Here is a 14,441-nt window from a genome sequence, read left to right on the forward strand (position 1 = left end):
GGTCATCAGCTATGTGACACACCATGTCAATAAACATGGTGAAACTGTTTTCTAGAATAACGTTCATCATCTTAGAGGTTCCCTTTGCTAAAATACAGCCAGGATTGACACCAGCATAACCACCAACCACAGCACTAGATCATACCCATTTGCCCATGACTGATACTCCATCCAGTGTAGTCAAGGGGTATGTTCTCAACATTGAACAAGTGTTATTTGTCCTCTCTCAGGCAGTGATAGTCCCAGACATGCACTATTTCTGTGTTTACTGCAGCCAAATCTCATCTCCAAGTTATATGACTCATTTTACATCCCACTACTTGCAAAAGTCTCTCCCCCTTTGCCTGCTTGATCACGTTTCTTGAGTGGCTTTGCCTTTGGGAGTGTGGGGTTGAACTGGGGGGTTGTTCTGAGGGTTGTAAATGAGGTATGTACGTGTGTACGTGCAGATCTGTATCTACCACATGTCCAAGAACAGGAAACTTCTTGCCTGCTTTTTTGCCTTTCCCTCATCCTTTTATTGCTTTTGCTTATCCCAGGAAGCCTGCTCATTGCCAAAACATAAGGATACTTTTTTTAACACTTTGATATTTTTGCTTCACCTGAAAGAGCCAGAACTGCAAATGCGAATATCCCGGTGAAAAAAGAAAGGCTTCTTGGGTTCGTTTCATTCAGCCATTTCCAAAAGAAAATAAACAGGCTAAATACATTCATAAAAATGCATGAAATGTACTGTGGGGATTTTTGAATGACAGTAACAGAGGGGCAGAAGTGTCAGGTTTTATACATACTAGTGCCGGCAGACTCTCCACAACTTTCCAAGCGATGTTTGAAACTGTTAGGACCTGCTAAACACTGAGGTTTTTCTGGTGCATATTTAGCTTTTCTCTTTCAAAAGCCTTTTTTAATTTTTTATTTTTTGTAAAAACACATAGGAAAATGTTGGCCTGATTAAGAACAAGAATGAAAAAAAAGAAAAGAAAGAAGAATGTTCCTTGCTTATAAAATGAATTGAACTTTATCACCAGAAAAGGCTGTGAACACAGTTACTTAGTTTTGGGGTGAGAATATCTTAAATAGCTCAAGTTTGTTTCCTACATGTTAATATGACTCACTTAACTGACAGCTAATTCCAGAGTCAGACTTTGCACCTGAGAATATTTTTATTTGTTTCTCTTGCAAGAAGCTCTTAAGAATGAAAGTTAAAAAAAGAAAGTGCTGTGTATTGCTACACTGGTCAGCATTTTGTTTATCGATAGTCTGGCTTCTACCCTTGTGTTTTAAATTATTTTTCCCCTTTTTTTGGTCTGGTCTTTATGCATAAGAGCATCTAAAGCTGCAGGTGTTCCCTCAGCATTCAGGCAGTGGTCTGAAATTACTCTGAATTCATAACTTGGGATCTAATATGAATTTGGAGTATTTTCTTCTTGCTAGTGCTGTGTGTGTCCCTAAGCCCCTGAGGCACCTGCAAAGATCCCAGCTGATGTGCTGGTACTGAGAGCAGCAGAACAAGGACTTAATGTCCTACAGGATATTTAGGCTGGTTCAAATTTGTCTTATTCTGCCTGCAAATATTCACCCCAGAGTACCAGCTTGTAAATAAGATAGAATTGAGATGTTTAAGCAGAGAAATAAAGCAGAAGCCACAGTTTTCTGACCACCCTGAAAAAGAAGGCTTCCTGATCCAGCCAGGAGGTCCTTGGTGGCCAGCGCAGTGGCTGAGGAAGGCACACGCACATCTGTTTTCCTTTGAATCCAATGTCCAGTTTGTCCCATGGCTGATTACAGCATGTTGTCTGAGGCTGCATTTCTCCCTCGGTTTTGGAAATGGCTGGAGAACAGGCATCTAACCCCCATCCGCGGGCCAGCTGCAAGGCAGTCCTGTGGACTGTCCTGCAGTAGTGCTGCTATCTCTTGCTTTGCTGCTTTACTTTCCCTGGAGATGGTGGAGCCCAGTTGTGTCACACAGATAGGTATCTGGAAGGGTTTACAGTGGATTTTGTACAAGCTGAAGAAATGGAACTGAAGCAAAGATCTAAATAGGAAGCTGTTAAAACACCACTAAACTAAAGAGAAAATAACCACCTTATTCTTTCCTATATTTACATAAAGGATAACTTCTAATACCTTCCCTTCTCCTGGCTCCTCCCAAGCCCTTTGTTGTGGGAATGCACTTACTTCCACCCTTTACTCCACAAACTCCAATGTGTATGCTTTTCATTTGATCTTTTCAATCTTGGTGTGATTTATTTCAGCATTTCACTCAGCCTGCTCACATGCACACAAGGCTCTAACACTCGTATTGCCAAATGCCTTGGCAACTCAAGACAGTTGCAGCTGTGGGTTTTTTCACACTTTTTTATCCCTTTCACCCTCCAGTTTCCTTTTCCAGTGCCTTTCTTATTCCCCGGAGAGGTGGCAGTCAGTGTAGCACAACACCAAAGCTGGTTCCCAGCATCTGAGGGAGATGACAAGCCTTTTTTGTGATGGTGACTTCAGGGGATGAAATGTGCTAATGCAATGCAAATCACCCGTATGAAACAGCCAAACGTCTTGGGACTCCATCCTAAAAATATTCCACAAATACGGCTCTGGTGCGTTTCTTTCATTTCCTCTAGTCGGAGGCCAAATAATCTGAAAATATATCCGTTTTCTAGCTGTCCTGTGTTATGACACAGCTGGAGTTGGTTAAAATCTAGAGGGCAGTATCTGGCTGAAGCTGATGGGTCTTTGTGTGGCTTTGATTTATTATTCTAGAACAGCCTGTCCCTCTTCCATCCTGTAGATAGTTTTGCTTTGTTTTAATGAGAAAACCAGAAAAAGGCTGAAATAGCTTTGCTTTTGTGTTCTCCATGTGTAATGCAAAGTAGAGGTCTAGGAATGCAGATTCCCAGATTTCTCCAAATCAAAGTGGTTTCCCTCATATATGGCTCTGCAGGCAGGGATGGGTGGTGGGTCATTTCGGGGGAGCCCTTGGAGAAACTTCATCTTCCTGAGCTTTGTAGGACCCAAAAAGACAGCTGATGAAGGTGCTATTTGTCTTTGTCTAAGTCAAATTGATATTCTCACATTTTAGCCAGGAAGCTAGGTAGTTAAAAGAATACATTTAAAGCCTGAATGCTTTTGGTAATATAAGGAAAGCAAGCTAACCACAGTACTGGCAGGCTCCTTGGTGTGGCACACTGAGCCACTTCAGAGAGTGAAAAGGGGAAAAAAAAGAACTTAATTATCTTGGTATTCAGTTTTTCTTTTCAAGTGTAAACTTCTTATGGCTTTCTGCTTTGCACAGTGCAAGGACACCCCACAGACAGGAAAAAGTGTTGAGATCTTTAGCGGAAGATGCTTTCCATTGGTATCTGAATTGCATCATAGCTGTACCCTTCGGCTCTGAGTAACAAAGGTTTCTAGTTTGGAGCCAGTTTTTCCTCTCCGTGAGGGTGGCAACGTGAATCATAGGATAAAGGAAAGCCACGGGGGCAATTTTTTTATGAATGTGCATGCCAAAATTGTGGTAGACAAGAGTTAAAAGACAATTTAACTTTACCCTTAGTTATTATAAACTGACATTGAAGACAGAGCTGGGGAGAGGGAGATTTTAATGGAAACCATAATAATAAACTTTGCTGTAAAGTGGAGGAAGCAGGTCTCTTTAGACCGTGGCTCTGGTTCAACTTGGAGATTACTTTCTAATTCCTGAATCTGTGCCCCTGGTGAAATGTCTGCTGGATGCTGGTTCCCTCTCCTGCAGCAGCTCCAGATGAACTAAAACAAGCCCCGGCTGCCTCAGGAGACTTGAGTGGGTATGTGACTGGTTGTACCTCAGCTTCATGGGGCAAGGAAGAGAAAATCTCTGTATTTAAGCCATCCTGGCACCTGACTCAAAGTCCTCTGAGGTCAGCTGGGGTCCCTGGATCAGACCTTCATAATAAGCAGTCGTCGTTTCCAGACAAAGCAAAAAAATCTGATTTTCTTTGGCTTTGAGGATTTGTTATGTGTTTTTTTATAAAGCAGGAAGAGAACCTCAAAGGGCATTTCTTTGTTTCCCCCTGAAAATTGTGCTCTTGGCTGCAGACCATCTCTCCTATACTCAAGCCCTTAAGTGCATTTTATTCTCTCTTCCCCCTGCCTCCCCTTTTTGCCGGCAGAGGAGACTGGCTGCATGTTGCCCTCTGCTATCCCAGGGAAGCCGTTTTCCAGGTGGTGGCGGATATCTACCAGCGAAGGACAGGGATGGTGCATAGCGTAAAGCGCTACCTGGCTGCTCCTTCACGAGCCAGCGCTCTCAATGGGACCGACGAGCAGCTCTTCTACTTTGACAGAGCATCAGGGTGAGCCCTGCATTACCCCTGAGTGGGCAGCAAACCCTCAGGGTCTTTCTCTTACCAGCCCCAGCATCTCCTTTCCCTGTCTGGTAGTTAAAATTCAGGCCCATCCGTCTTGCGTGGTCTTCTTACTGATTTCAGGTCAAAATGGATTTACAGGCTGGAGCACCTGGAATAGGTCCATGTCTGTATCACTGAGCAGTGATTTGCATTGCTGTTAACAAAAATGGCTGATTTCTTGGCTGGATTTAGCTCCTTTGAGGCACCTCTGCTGCTCAGATTGCTGCAGGTATGGGTGTGGTGTAAACAGTTGTTCAAATCCATTGTACCCCAAAAGGCCATGAAAACAAGCCCTCTTGTGATTACTGCAGCTCCAACACTGAGGGAGTTTGGGATGTTTCAACTTCTTTGTATTCCCATGAAGAGAGATTTCTAAAATCATCACATTCTAAAAGTTAGATTTTGTGATCAAAGGAGAGCACCATGGTGCATCTCTTATTTTGAAGGCATGAAGAGAGTCCTAGACATCTTGCACTGTCTTTATAAGACTCTAAGACACCTTTGGTTAAAAAAACATATTACGAAACACTGTTTCTCCATCAGCTAAAATAGGGAGGAAAAAAGTGCTTTGTGGTCTAACCATGGGTCCCATGATGCTTCACCTGACTAAGTAGCTGCTTCAGGAATCAATCCACAACTGCCAGATTTGAAAATAAGGTGGGATATATTTATTCATTCAACCATAACACATGAGCAATCGAATCCCGGAATGCCTTCCCTGCTAACCAGGCTCCTTGCTGATGGCCAAGTCTCTCTCATCATGGGAATTGTGAAATAACAATTTGCTAATTAATCCTCCTTTCCTTTTTTTAGGGCGATGGGGAAGGAGAAGTTGCCCAAATTCTGAAAACAGGTTGTTTACTACTGAATAGCAGGAAAATAGTTATACCTGTGGGTCTGTGGGGGAAGAGTCATTAGCTGCCAGCAGCCACCTGGACCTGGTACATGCAGATTGATGGGTCTAAACTGACTTAATTCTGGCTGTATCAGCCTTTTGGTTCTCTCTTTAATTCAGCAGTGATTTTTTTCAGCCTTTCAGAGTACAGAAGTTGCAGGATTGGCTTTTTCTTTTCCTGTTATTGTTTTTTAGACTTTATTTCATAATGAATGGGATGTTCCCCCTTCTCTTTTTTAACCCCACATGCTGGGTCCTTGGAAAGGAACCAAGCTTACTCATTCTTTCTTCCAGACAAGTAGAAACAAATATTTAGTTTTAAAAGAAATAGAATGAAAAATCCCTTTAAACCTCATGTATCTGTTTGATCGTGGAGCTGAACTGAGCTGTTTATATCATTTCCTCAGCCTGAATTGCAGAATCAACACGATTGAAAACATACTGAGAACAGCTAGAAGGAAAAATGAACTCCAAAGGCCAGAAGACCTGGCTGCCTCCAAGCTTTTGTTGTGCATGCCTAGGGCTAAGCTTTGCCTGCGGGCCAAGACTGTGCAACAGCAAAGAGCTGAAAGGGAGATGCTGATATTTCCAGGCAAGCCTGTCTCCTGCACAACAGCCTGAGCACTGCAGTTGCTCTTTCTCTGGTGGATGCCACCATGCCTGGGTCAGTGTGGGGTGCCTGTGGATGGAGAGAGTGTCTGCCCCACTTGAAGCTTGCCTGGTGAAGGCAGCTGGCTTCAGCATATGGACTGCAAGTGCTGCAGGTCTTGTCATGGCAGGATGAGAGGAGAGCTCAACCTGCATCCTTGCAGGACACATTTTGCAATAGGTGTTCCATGTTACAGCAGTCTAAGACAGGGTTGGATTTTGATGTTGGGAAATGTGAGGAATAATGGAATTTAGCAAGTACAGATCCTGCCTCCACTCAGCTTGTCCTGTAAGCACACAGTGGCTCTGATCCCTCTGTTTGCTCTTGTTTGTAGGTACCTATTTGTTCATCTGCAAGCCCATGAAGCTCGGGAAGGACACAGCTACTGCTCTCAGAAAGGCTGTGAACGTATTAAAATCATGGCACATATGTACCCGGGGGACTCCTGGAGCTGTGACCCAAACCCTTTCCTGGAGAGGCCAGCAGCCACCCAGCGCCCCGTGTCCCAGCACCCAGCTGAGCCATGCAGGGTGTGTGGGGCCCCGCAGGTACCTGCTGTGTGAAAGCGCATCCGAGGTTATGCAGTGGATGTGCAGCCACATGAGGTCAATTCATTTTTACAGCATGTAAGGAAAAACCATAGGGAATTCCCACGCATGAATCTGCCCAGTATCACTAACCTGTGCAGAGGGAAGGGGTTTGCTCTGAATTTCAGCAGCTTTTTGTATTATGCTTCAAAGATAGCCTCAAAGAAATTGTCCAACTGGAAGCATGTGAATGCACATTCATGGAGCCTTTTCCCTCCCACTTCTTTCTTTTAAACAAGAAATACAAGGGCTCTTTAGAGGGCTCAGGCTGGATTAGCTTTGGATTCCAAAGTACAACATTGCTGATTTCAAACTGGGAAATAATTCTGGTTAATAAGAATAACTGGAAAATTAGAGCCAGATTCTCTCCTCATTTACTGTAAATTCACCCCACTCTAAGTCCTGTAAAATTGTTTCAGACTCATACAAGAGTTGCACTTGTATGAGTTATTATATTTGGACAAAATATATGCGATTTGTATTCAACTTTTAAACTTACTTAGTGGCAGGGTGACCATCAGAGGTCCCTTCCAACCAGCATTGCCATGATCCTTTGATAAATGGTGTCTTAATAAGCGCTTGTGAACCAGGATCACAGTTTAAAGTTTTGCAATCATTTCTATATGAGCACTGGTACCTGGTGTCATTTTGTTGGTGAAAACCAGTTATCAATCCAGTTGTTATATTTCTGTCTCTGGTGTAATTGCAGCTTGCTATCACTAGCACACCCTCAGTCAAGTATATAAGGATCCAGATCCAGTCTCTCAGCAGGATGGACATACAAAACCACTTGACATCCGCATTCATTAAGGTATATTGTGTTTTACTGCATTTGAAATGGTGATTAATCAGGGGAAGCTTTATCTCCAAGGGAAGGTACTGCAAAATCTTGCTGAGCCTTGGAGGAAGGAAATGGGAAGTTCCCTTGGAGGAGGCAAATGCATTGTTCCCCTTACAATTAACTCTACTAAAGTCACTGGGAGTTCGTATTCTATTCAGATGAGGATTTGAACTCTTAGGGAAAAAAAAGGTCTTTTATCACCTCAGAAGAAGAATTAACACCACCACTCTAATGCAGAGGAAGAGGGGGGGGAAAAGCACAGAAGTTGTTATTGACAAAGGATGTGGGGAAAAAAAAAGAAGTTTGTTTTTCTGATTGCTAGCATTATACTGAAAGATAAAAATAACTATATTTCACTACTGAAGGGTTGTGGAGCTGTCAGGCTGTCCCTACACACGACTTACATGTCTATCTAGATGGTGAAGGGTGACTGAAATCATTCTTGCAAGGATATTGTCCAGGCTTACATGCTGGTGTGATATTGAATTATAATTAATGCTAACAAATGCCAAGCAAAGCTGGGACAACATTCTTAAGGAGTCTGAGCAGCCAAGATTTCTCGCCACATGCACTGGCTGCATCCTCAAAAATGTATTCAAAACCATTAGGTGTTACTGGAAGCAGCATCTCACCTGCAGTGAGGTGCAGAGACCTGTGTGTGTACAGCAGTCATGGGACAGGCGCAGTATCCTCAAAGGTGCTTTGCCTTTTCTAAAGCTTTAATGCAAAATATTGTTTTTCAAAGGAAGTTTTATTTCTGGGCAATAAATAATGGCAAATTAGGCAATAGGCAAATGATGAAGATTAACATCTAAAGGAAAAGGGGTCACAGGAACCTTGTGCTGGTTCCTTGGTGGGTCTGCAGAATGTGGACAGGGGCAATACACACAGCGGAGCTGTTGCTTTTGCCACCAGCTCACATTTAGGTCAGTTTGCAATGGTGGTTCCTCTCTGCTGCATGTGCATGCAGACTTTGACACACTTCCCATGCTTACGAGCATGAGACAGACAGGACCAGGCATTTAGTCTGTCTTTGCTCCTCCTCACTCCCCTTTGCCCACCCATGGCCCAGATATTCATGTTTTCCTTACCCTTGGCACCCTGTTGCGTTCAGCATCCGCTGACATCTTGCAGAAGCCACTTTTTTAACACTTGGTTCCCTCATTCATTCTGGCCCTGTATTCCCTGGAGGCATAAACATGTCTCAGATGGGATATGTCTCATGAGGGGAAGTATCTGAGCTCCCTCGTGTCTTTGGGCTTTGGACAACTATGTGCATTACAGTGGTGTGTGGTGTATCCTGGGCTCCGCTTTCTGACAGCCTGATCTTGGTATGCTGTTGCTCTCCTTGGTGGAGGATGTGTCCTCCCAGGCTAAGCTGTCCCCCACGATGATGGGAAGTCAGTGCTGGGCACCTCAGAGAGTCTTTGCCTTTCTAAAAGCAAATATTGTTGGGCACATCCTGAGAGGTGTAACTTCCAGAAGGAGCCCTTGCTGAAGGACAGGAAGAGAGTAAGAGCCACTTTTGCTACAACTTCTTTGAGGCACTGAGACAGCACTACCGAGAAGGAGGATTTTGGGTTTAGTATGTGCATTTCCAGGGAAAAAGTCCATGTGTTGCTTCTATTCCCCCATCTGCTGTCTCATCACCTCTCCCTTGCTCCGTGGTCAAATCTGCTTTGCCAAGTGACGGTAATTTTCCCCACATGGAAAGAAAGTGTTTATAGACTGAACTAAGCATTTTACCCCCCGGATTTTCTGCTTCCCAAATGTATCTTCCTAATACACAAAAGATGACTTCATTCCTCCTGGTTTTGTACCCCACTAAGAACATTTGCTTCCTTCTGCCACTGACCATTTATCAGTGCTGTCACTTCATCTGTACTAATTATACATTTAAAATTATAGGGTGTTCACCCTTGATACTTTCCTTGCTTGTAACTCCTTATGGAGAAGCAGGGTCAGTCTGCAGCTCCCCAGTGTGCCTCCATAAAACTAGCCTCTCTTTTTTATTGCAGATAAATGACACCGTTTTCCTGTTCAATAGCCATGGGATATTCTTTGTGGTGGTAGATGCATGTTCAGGAGCAGTCGTGAGTAGGCGGCACTTTGACACAGTTACTGGTGAAAACGCTGCCAGTGCAATAACTGACTACGTTCAAACATCTATAAAAGAGAGGTAAGCAAACCGCTGAGAGCCCAGTTCATGTAGCAACCCATGGCTGATAGACAGAGGAAGGAAAATGACATACTTTCACAACCAAACCTGTGCTCTGAAGGAATCTGGCACAGATTAAATATGTACAAATCCCAAATATAACCCAGATAATAAGAGAAGCAGGGTGTCTCTCCCAGGATTGCACAGATTAGAGCAGACAGAAACAGGTTTTCTGGAAAACTGGCAATTCCTTCTAAATTAACCATTCATTTTCCAGCATGGAGTAGATAAGGTCCTTGCAATGACATTTGCAATCCTGTGCTCCTGTCCTGGTGTCCAACAATTTCCTGGCAGTCGAATGATTCAGTTTTCCATTTCTGAAACCGAGTCGATTTTTGTTTACTCTTACTGATTGTTTTTGCCTCTTGTGACAGATGAAAATCATAGGTGTGCCAGATTTTCCAATAGGACTTTTCTTGGGTGAGCCAATGAATAGACCTGCCTGCCTGCAGGCTCTGTTACCTTGCATGTGTCCTGGCAATGGTCTGGATCATCTCCGCTTGTGTCTGTCCCACATTCCTTGTGGTTTTATGTGTTGCCACATAAACATGGAACAACAGAGATTTATAGATAAATTCTTGGCTGCTTGCAGAAGCAGGTCAAATAACCAGAAAACAGACTTACAGCCCAAAACAGTTCTGAGCAGTTCATGACCAAAGATTTGAAGACTCCTGAGTTATTACATCTGTATTTATGCACATGAGTATGTACATGTATCAAACATGCGTGAAGTGACATATATCCATATGATGCCTGTACATTCGCTTTGATTTTCTGGTAGGATGTGTATTTTGCAAGTCTAGGCATTCGGCTAAATGCAACCAGTTGTGCCAGTAATTCATTGCAGGTACAATTCACTGGGGGCTGACAGCACATCTGTGAGGACCAAAGCTGGATGGAAGCTTGATTGAAAACCAGACCCAGAATACAGATGGTTTCAGAGTCTGAGGACTGCACAGCAACTGAATTTCTTCTGCTGCTGAGTGTCCCTCTCCCATAAAGGAATGCACTTGCAAAGAGTCACTTGTGCTTGTTTTGATTCCATGAGAAGCACAGGTTTAATTCAGGAACATTTAAACAGAGGCTTAAAGTTAGGAAAGCTTACGAGGGATCGAAATCAGAGGGATTTAAACATGTTCTTAAAGTTAAGCAAGCTCTTAAGTAGTTTTCTGAATTGGAGCTTAAAGGTCTTGCAGATTCTTAATGAAATAATATTTTGCAATCATGTGGTAATTACTGTCCTTCTTTTCAGATCACTTGTTCTCGTGTGCTCTAGAGATATTGCAGATGTGATGGGGAGCTCTGAAATGACTATTTTTACCAGGTTAGGTTCAGCAAAGCCTATTGTCTTCCATAAGGAAGGTAAATGTATTTATTCTACCATGTTTCTTTTGCTTAATAACTACCAGTGTGTTTCCCTACCAAAACTGTACACATCCTTATATACTGCTTATTGATAGACTTCCTAGCACAATATCCCAGCTGTAACCTAGTAAAAACCTCTTGGCTTAGGGATGGTGAGAAGTAGGAGAGTTATTTCAGGGTTTTGACTCTACGTCACCAGTGAGAAGCTGCATGCTGCAAATTTTTCATCCTAAAGGGAACTTGTTTTTCTAACCAGAAAAAGAAAAAAGAATCATTTGATAAAGATTCGAGCTCTAAAATTCAGCTGCTTTGCAAGAAAAAACAATCATAAACTGAAAGATTGATGAGAAAGAAAATGGCCTGAAGTGAAATGGGAGCTTTTTTTTTAATAGAAGGAAGGTGAAATCATCAGTTTTGGAAAGTTCTTATTGCAGTTTCACCTTGGGTTGCTGCAAGAAATACACTGGTATCATTAGCCCAGGAAATCCATGCTGGGTTTCCTACTGGAAGACTGGGGGCTATTGAGTCCAGGTTTGGATAAATAATTTGAGTGATAAGGAAATCAAGAAAACAACCAGCCAGCTTGATTCAGATTCAATTTGCAATCTCTCAAGCAGAGATCAGCTGGAGAATTCGCATATTTCCAGCTTCTTTTTTTTTTCTTGGGGCTTTGGGGAGGTTTTTTTTCCCCTACTGCTTTACTGAAATTTATATCGATTTCTGGTTCAAGTTTCAAAGTTCATCGCTATGAGCATTCTGGGGGAGGACAGCGTAGTCTTTAAAGCAGAGACAGTGATTTCACTTTGGTGCCTGTTTGATTCCCAAAAAGCTGCTTTTTCTTTCATCCTTTTAAAGGCAAAATTTTGAGGTTTTCTCCTTTTTTTGTTTTTGTCCTGTAACCTCATTGCTTCATTCTTTCATCAAAGCTCTGAATACTTTTGAAAGGAATTTTTTGATTAAAAACCAATCTTGTTTGTTTTGTCAAACTTTGTTCCCTGAACCGCCTTTGCTGCTCACATGGGCACAGCACTTCCAAGTCATTTTGGGAGCCCGGTTCAGCCTCCAGCCCTGAATGTTCCTGGGACACAAAAAGCAGCAAGCAGGACCACCGCCCTCCCGGGGACATGCTAGTTGGTGGCTACCTCCTTGCTCTGACACGTTGGCAGCACGCTGGTGCCTCTGCTGCTGGCTGGTCACGTGCAGCCCCTGTTTTGTTTTTCCTAAGGGCAAGGGTGTTCACCCATGTGTCTTGCCCTTATTTCCAGTCTGACTAATTACATTCTGCTTCATGAGCTTTCTCCTGCTGATTCAGGTATGCACACTATTTGACTTCACAGCTCCAAAAGCAATTGCATGCAGGACTGATCCGCGCTGGGGGGACTGCGTTCCAGGGCAGGATGGAGCATTTCTCCCAAGTGCATATTGCTTCTGCCAAGGATAATGCAAAAAAACCCCCAATCCACTTGACCCCAGCAGGATCAGGATTTAGGGTCTTGTTGCCTGGTTTTGCAAAACTTTATTTAAATTAGAAGTGTTTAGAGGAATAGTCTCAATCCAACCAGCTGCAAATAGCCTTGGGAGTCTTTGCAATGAAAAACATTATATAAACACAGGACATTATTATTAAAATAGAAGAATACATAATGCCTTTGTACTTTGTGACAGCAGAGGACCAGAGCAGAGGCGACATGGGGGATAGTTTAGGCATAACAGGAAGAAACTGATGTAAACCAATAAAAGAAGGATTCAAAATGCCTAACCATTTTCAGGTAGTGAAATATGAAAAAGTACCAGTCATTTAAAAATAAAGAGTAAAGCAATATTCTTGCCAACTGACATTTGGGAACCCATCTTAGCTTATTGAAATAAATTATGCAGTGAGGTTGTGGCTTCAGTGAGGCTCATTCCCTCTTTCATCGCCCTTTTTCTCTCCTAAATGTTTTGTTATTTTAATCCAGGAAAAAAAGAAGGCCTGAGAAGTTCCCATCCTGTGTGGAGGGAGCCTGTGCTGTGCTGCTAGTAAGTGAACGAACCTACCCAGAGAATCACAATCTTTGTGTCTGTTTTTCAGGGAGTTTTGCCATGCTTGGCTATAAAGGACAAGCCAAACCCTCCTGGATTAAAGTCCTTAATCATGCTGGTTATCGTAAAGCTGCTTCTTTACAGCATTATGTTCCCTTGAAGCTGAAAGAATATCAATGTCCAGCTAACGCTGATGAGTCGCTAAAATTTGCTTTTTCTCAGACTCGCTTGGAGCACATCTCTACAGAGGCCGCAGCATCCCAGGATTAGCATCACTGGGGAACACCAGCCAGGCAAAGCCTGCTGCTGCCACCAAAGCTGCTCTTGTTTTCATGGGATTGTACCAAACCAATGGTGTTCACTTGTATATATTATAACTAATAAATATAGTCTCATCTTTCCCGCTGTGGTAGAGCTTTATTTTCCAAACAGTGCCTCACAGGGCAGAACAGGAAAAGCCTGTGGGCTGCCCTTCCCAAGGAGAAGTGTTTCAACATATCTATGATTTGGTATCAAAAGGTAAGTTTAAAAGGCAAGAGCCTGCTCTCCAGTATCACAGAGACTGTAAATTGGATTTGGCGTGGAAGCTTTAGCAACATCCAGGGAAACAGATGAACTTCACCAGAGGTAGGGAATTCTCCCTTCACTCCTGTTTTCCCTCCGTTAATGTCTGCTTTTAAAACACCTAAGTGTCCATCTGCCATGGCATCTTAGGTGAACTGAGTAACATCTGCTTGGTGAGCATGCAGTGATCTTACGGTAATATCTTCTAATTGAAGTGAATAAATAGGGTGCGCCGAGGAATTATAAATGTGTTTCTGTCTGTAGCTAATGACTGGTGAAATGATGTTTGTCCAACTGATGTGAACATTTAATTAAAGACCTACATGAATAAAACCCAGGATAAAGTATGTATGTGCTGCATAGGGTTAAGTCTTGTGCTCCTTTCAGACAATGCTCGTATTGACTTTCTGCTCCCATTGAGGAATGAAATACTGCCAGTAGTAGAGGTTAATTCTCTTTGATTTTTTGTTTATGCTGCTGCTTTATGAAGTAAAGACAAAAATAGAGCTTTGTATGCAAACTGAGAAACAGCTGATGACCTCACTGACAGTTTAAGTACAAATTTACCTGGAAATGATGATGCGTTTTGGTTTGAACATGATGTTACTTGGTGACAGCAGTGAAGGGGCAGGCAATTTCAGACTATCCATGTCTTTGCCACACGGGTTACTCAAACAGGTAGGTGAAGGCTTTGTTACTATGTCCTGTCGTTTCTTTGAAGTTCTCAGAAATGGCCAAACAAGTTGCTACAGGGAAAGGTTAGTATTTTGTTGGCCAGACTTTTGCTCCCTGGTGAGTTAGTCGCTCTGGCATCCGCACACGGGCCAGCTGATATTGTGCCTCTGAGAGGGGACTGAACTCCTTGGCTGGGACGCTTGCCTCCATCAGACATGTACCGCCCAGTGGTCCTTGGATGTG

General features: G+C 43.0%; 2 protein-coding genes across 13 annotated transcripts in view; both read left to right on the forward strand.

Moving 5' to 3' along the window:
• The window catches only part of LOC115612586 (cell surface hyaluronidase-like), a 49,634-nt gene extending 36,275 nt beyond the window's left edge, over window positions 1-13,359 (forward strand). For 2 of the 12 annotated variants that reach the window (XM_030497044.1, XM_030497045.1), the window contains 6 exons: window positions 4,146-4,328; window positions 6,261-6,474; window positions 7,223-7,324; window positions 9,373-9,533; window positions 10,825-10,934; window positions 13,009-13,359. In XM_030497044.1, the coding sequence (XP_030352904.1) occupies window positions 4,146-4,328; window positions 6,261-6,474; window positions 7,223-7,324; window positions 9,373-9,533; window positions 10,825-10,934; window positions 13,009-13,229 (991 nt within the window). In that variant the 3' untranslated portion in view covers window positions 13,230-13,359. Of the gene's footprint in view, window positions 1-4,145; window positions 4,329-4,925; window positions 5,040-5,195; window positions 5,324-5,684; window positions 5,870-6,260; window positions 6,475-7,222; window positions 7,325-9,372; window positions 9,534-10,824; window positions 10,935-12,895; window positions 12,957-13,008 lie in introns of those variants that run through there. The other 10 variants (XR_003993087.1, XR_003993086.1, XR_003993085.1 and 7 more) reach the window with 10 other exon arrangements.
• The window catches only part of CEMIP (cell migration inducing hyaluronidase 1), a 114,775-nt gene that overhangs the window by 39,430 nt on the left and 60,904 nt on the right, over window positions 1-14,441 (forward strand). The window lies entirely within an intron of this gene.

The sequence above is a fragment of the Strigops habroptila genome, chromosome 9 (genome assembly GCF_004027225.2).
Source record: "Strigops habroptila isolate Jane chromosome 9, bStrHab1.2.pri, whole genome shotgun sequence".
Classification (NCBI taxonomy): Eukaryota; Metazoa; Chordata; class Aves; order Psittaciformes; family Psittacidae; genus Strigops; species Strigops habroptila.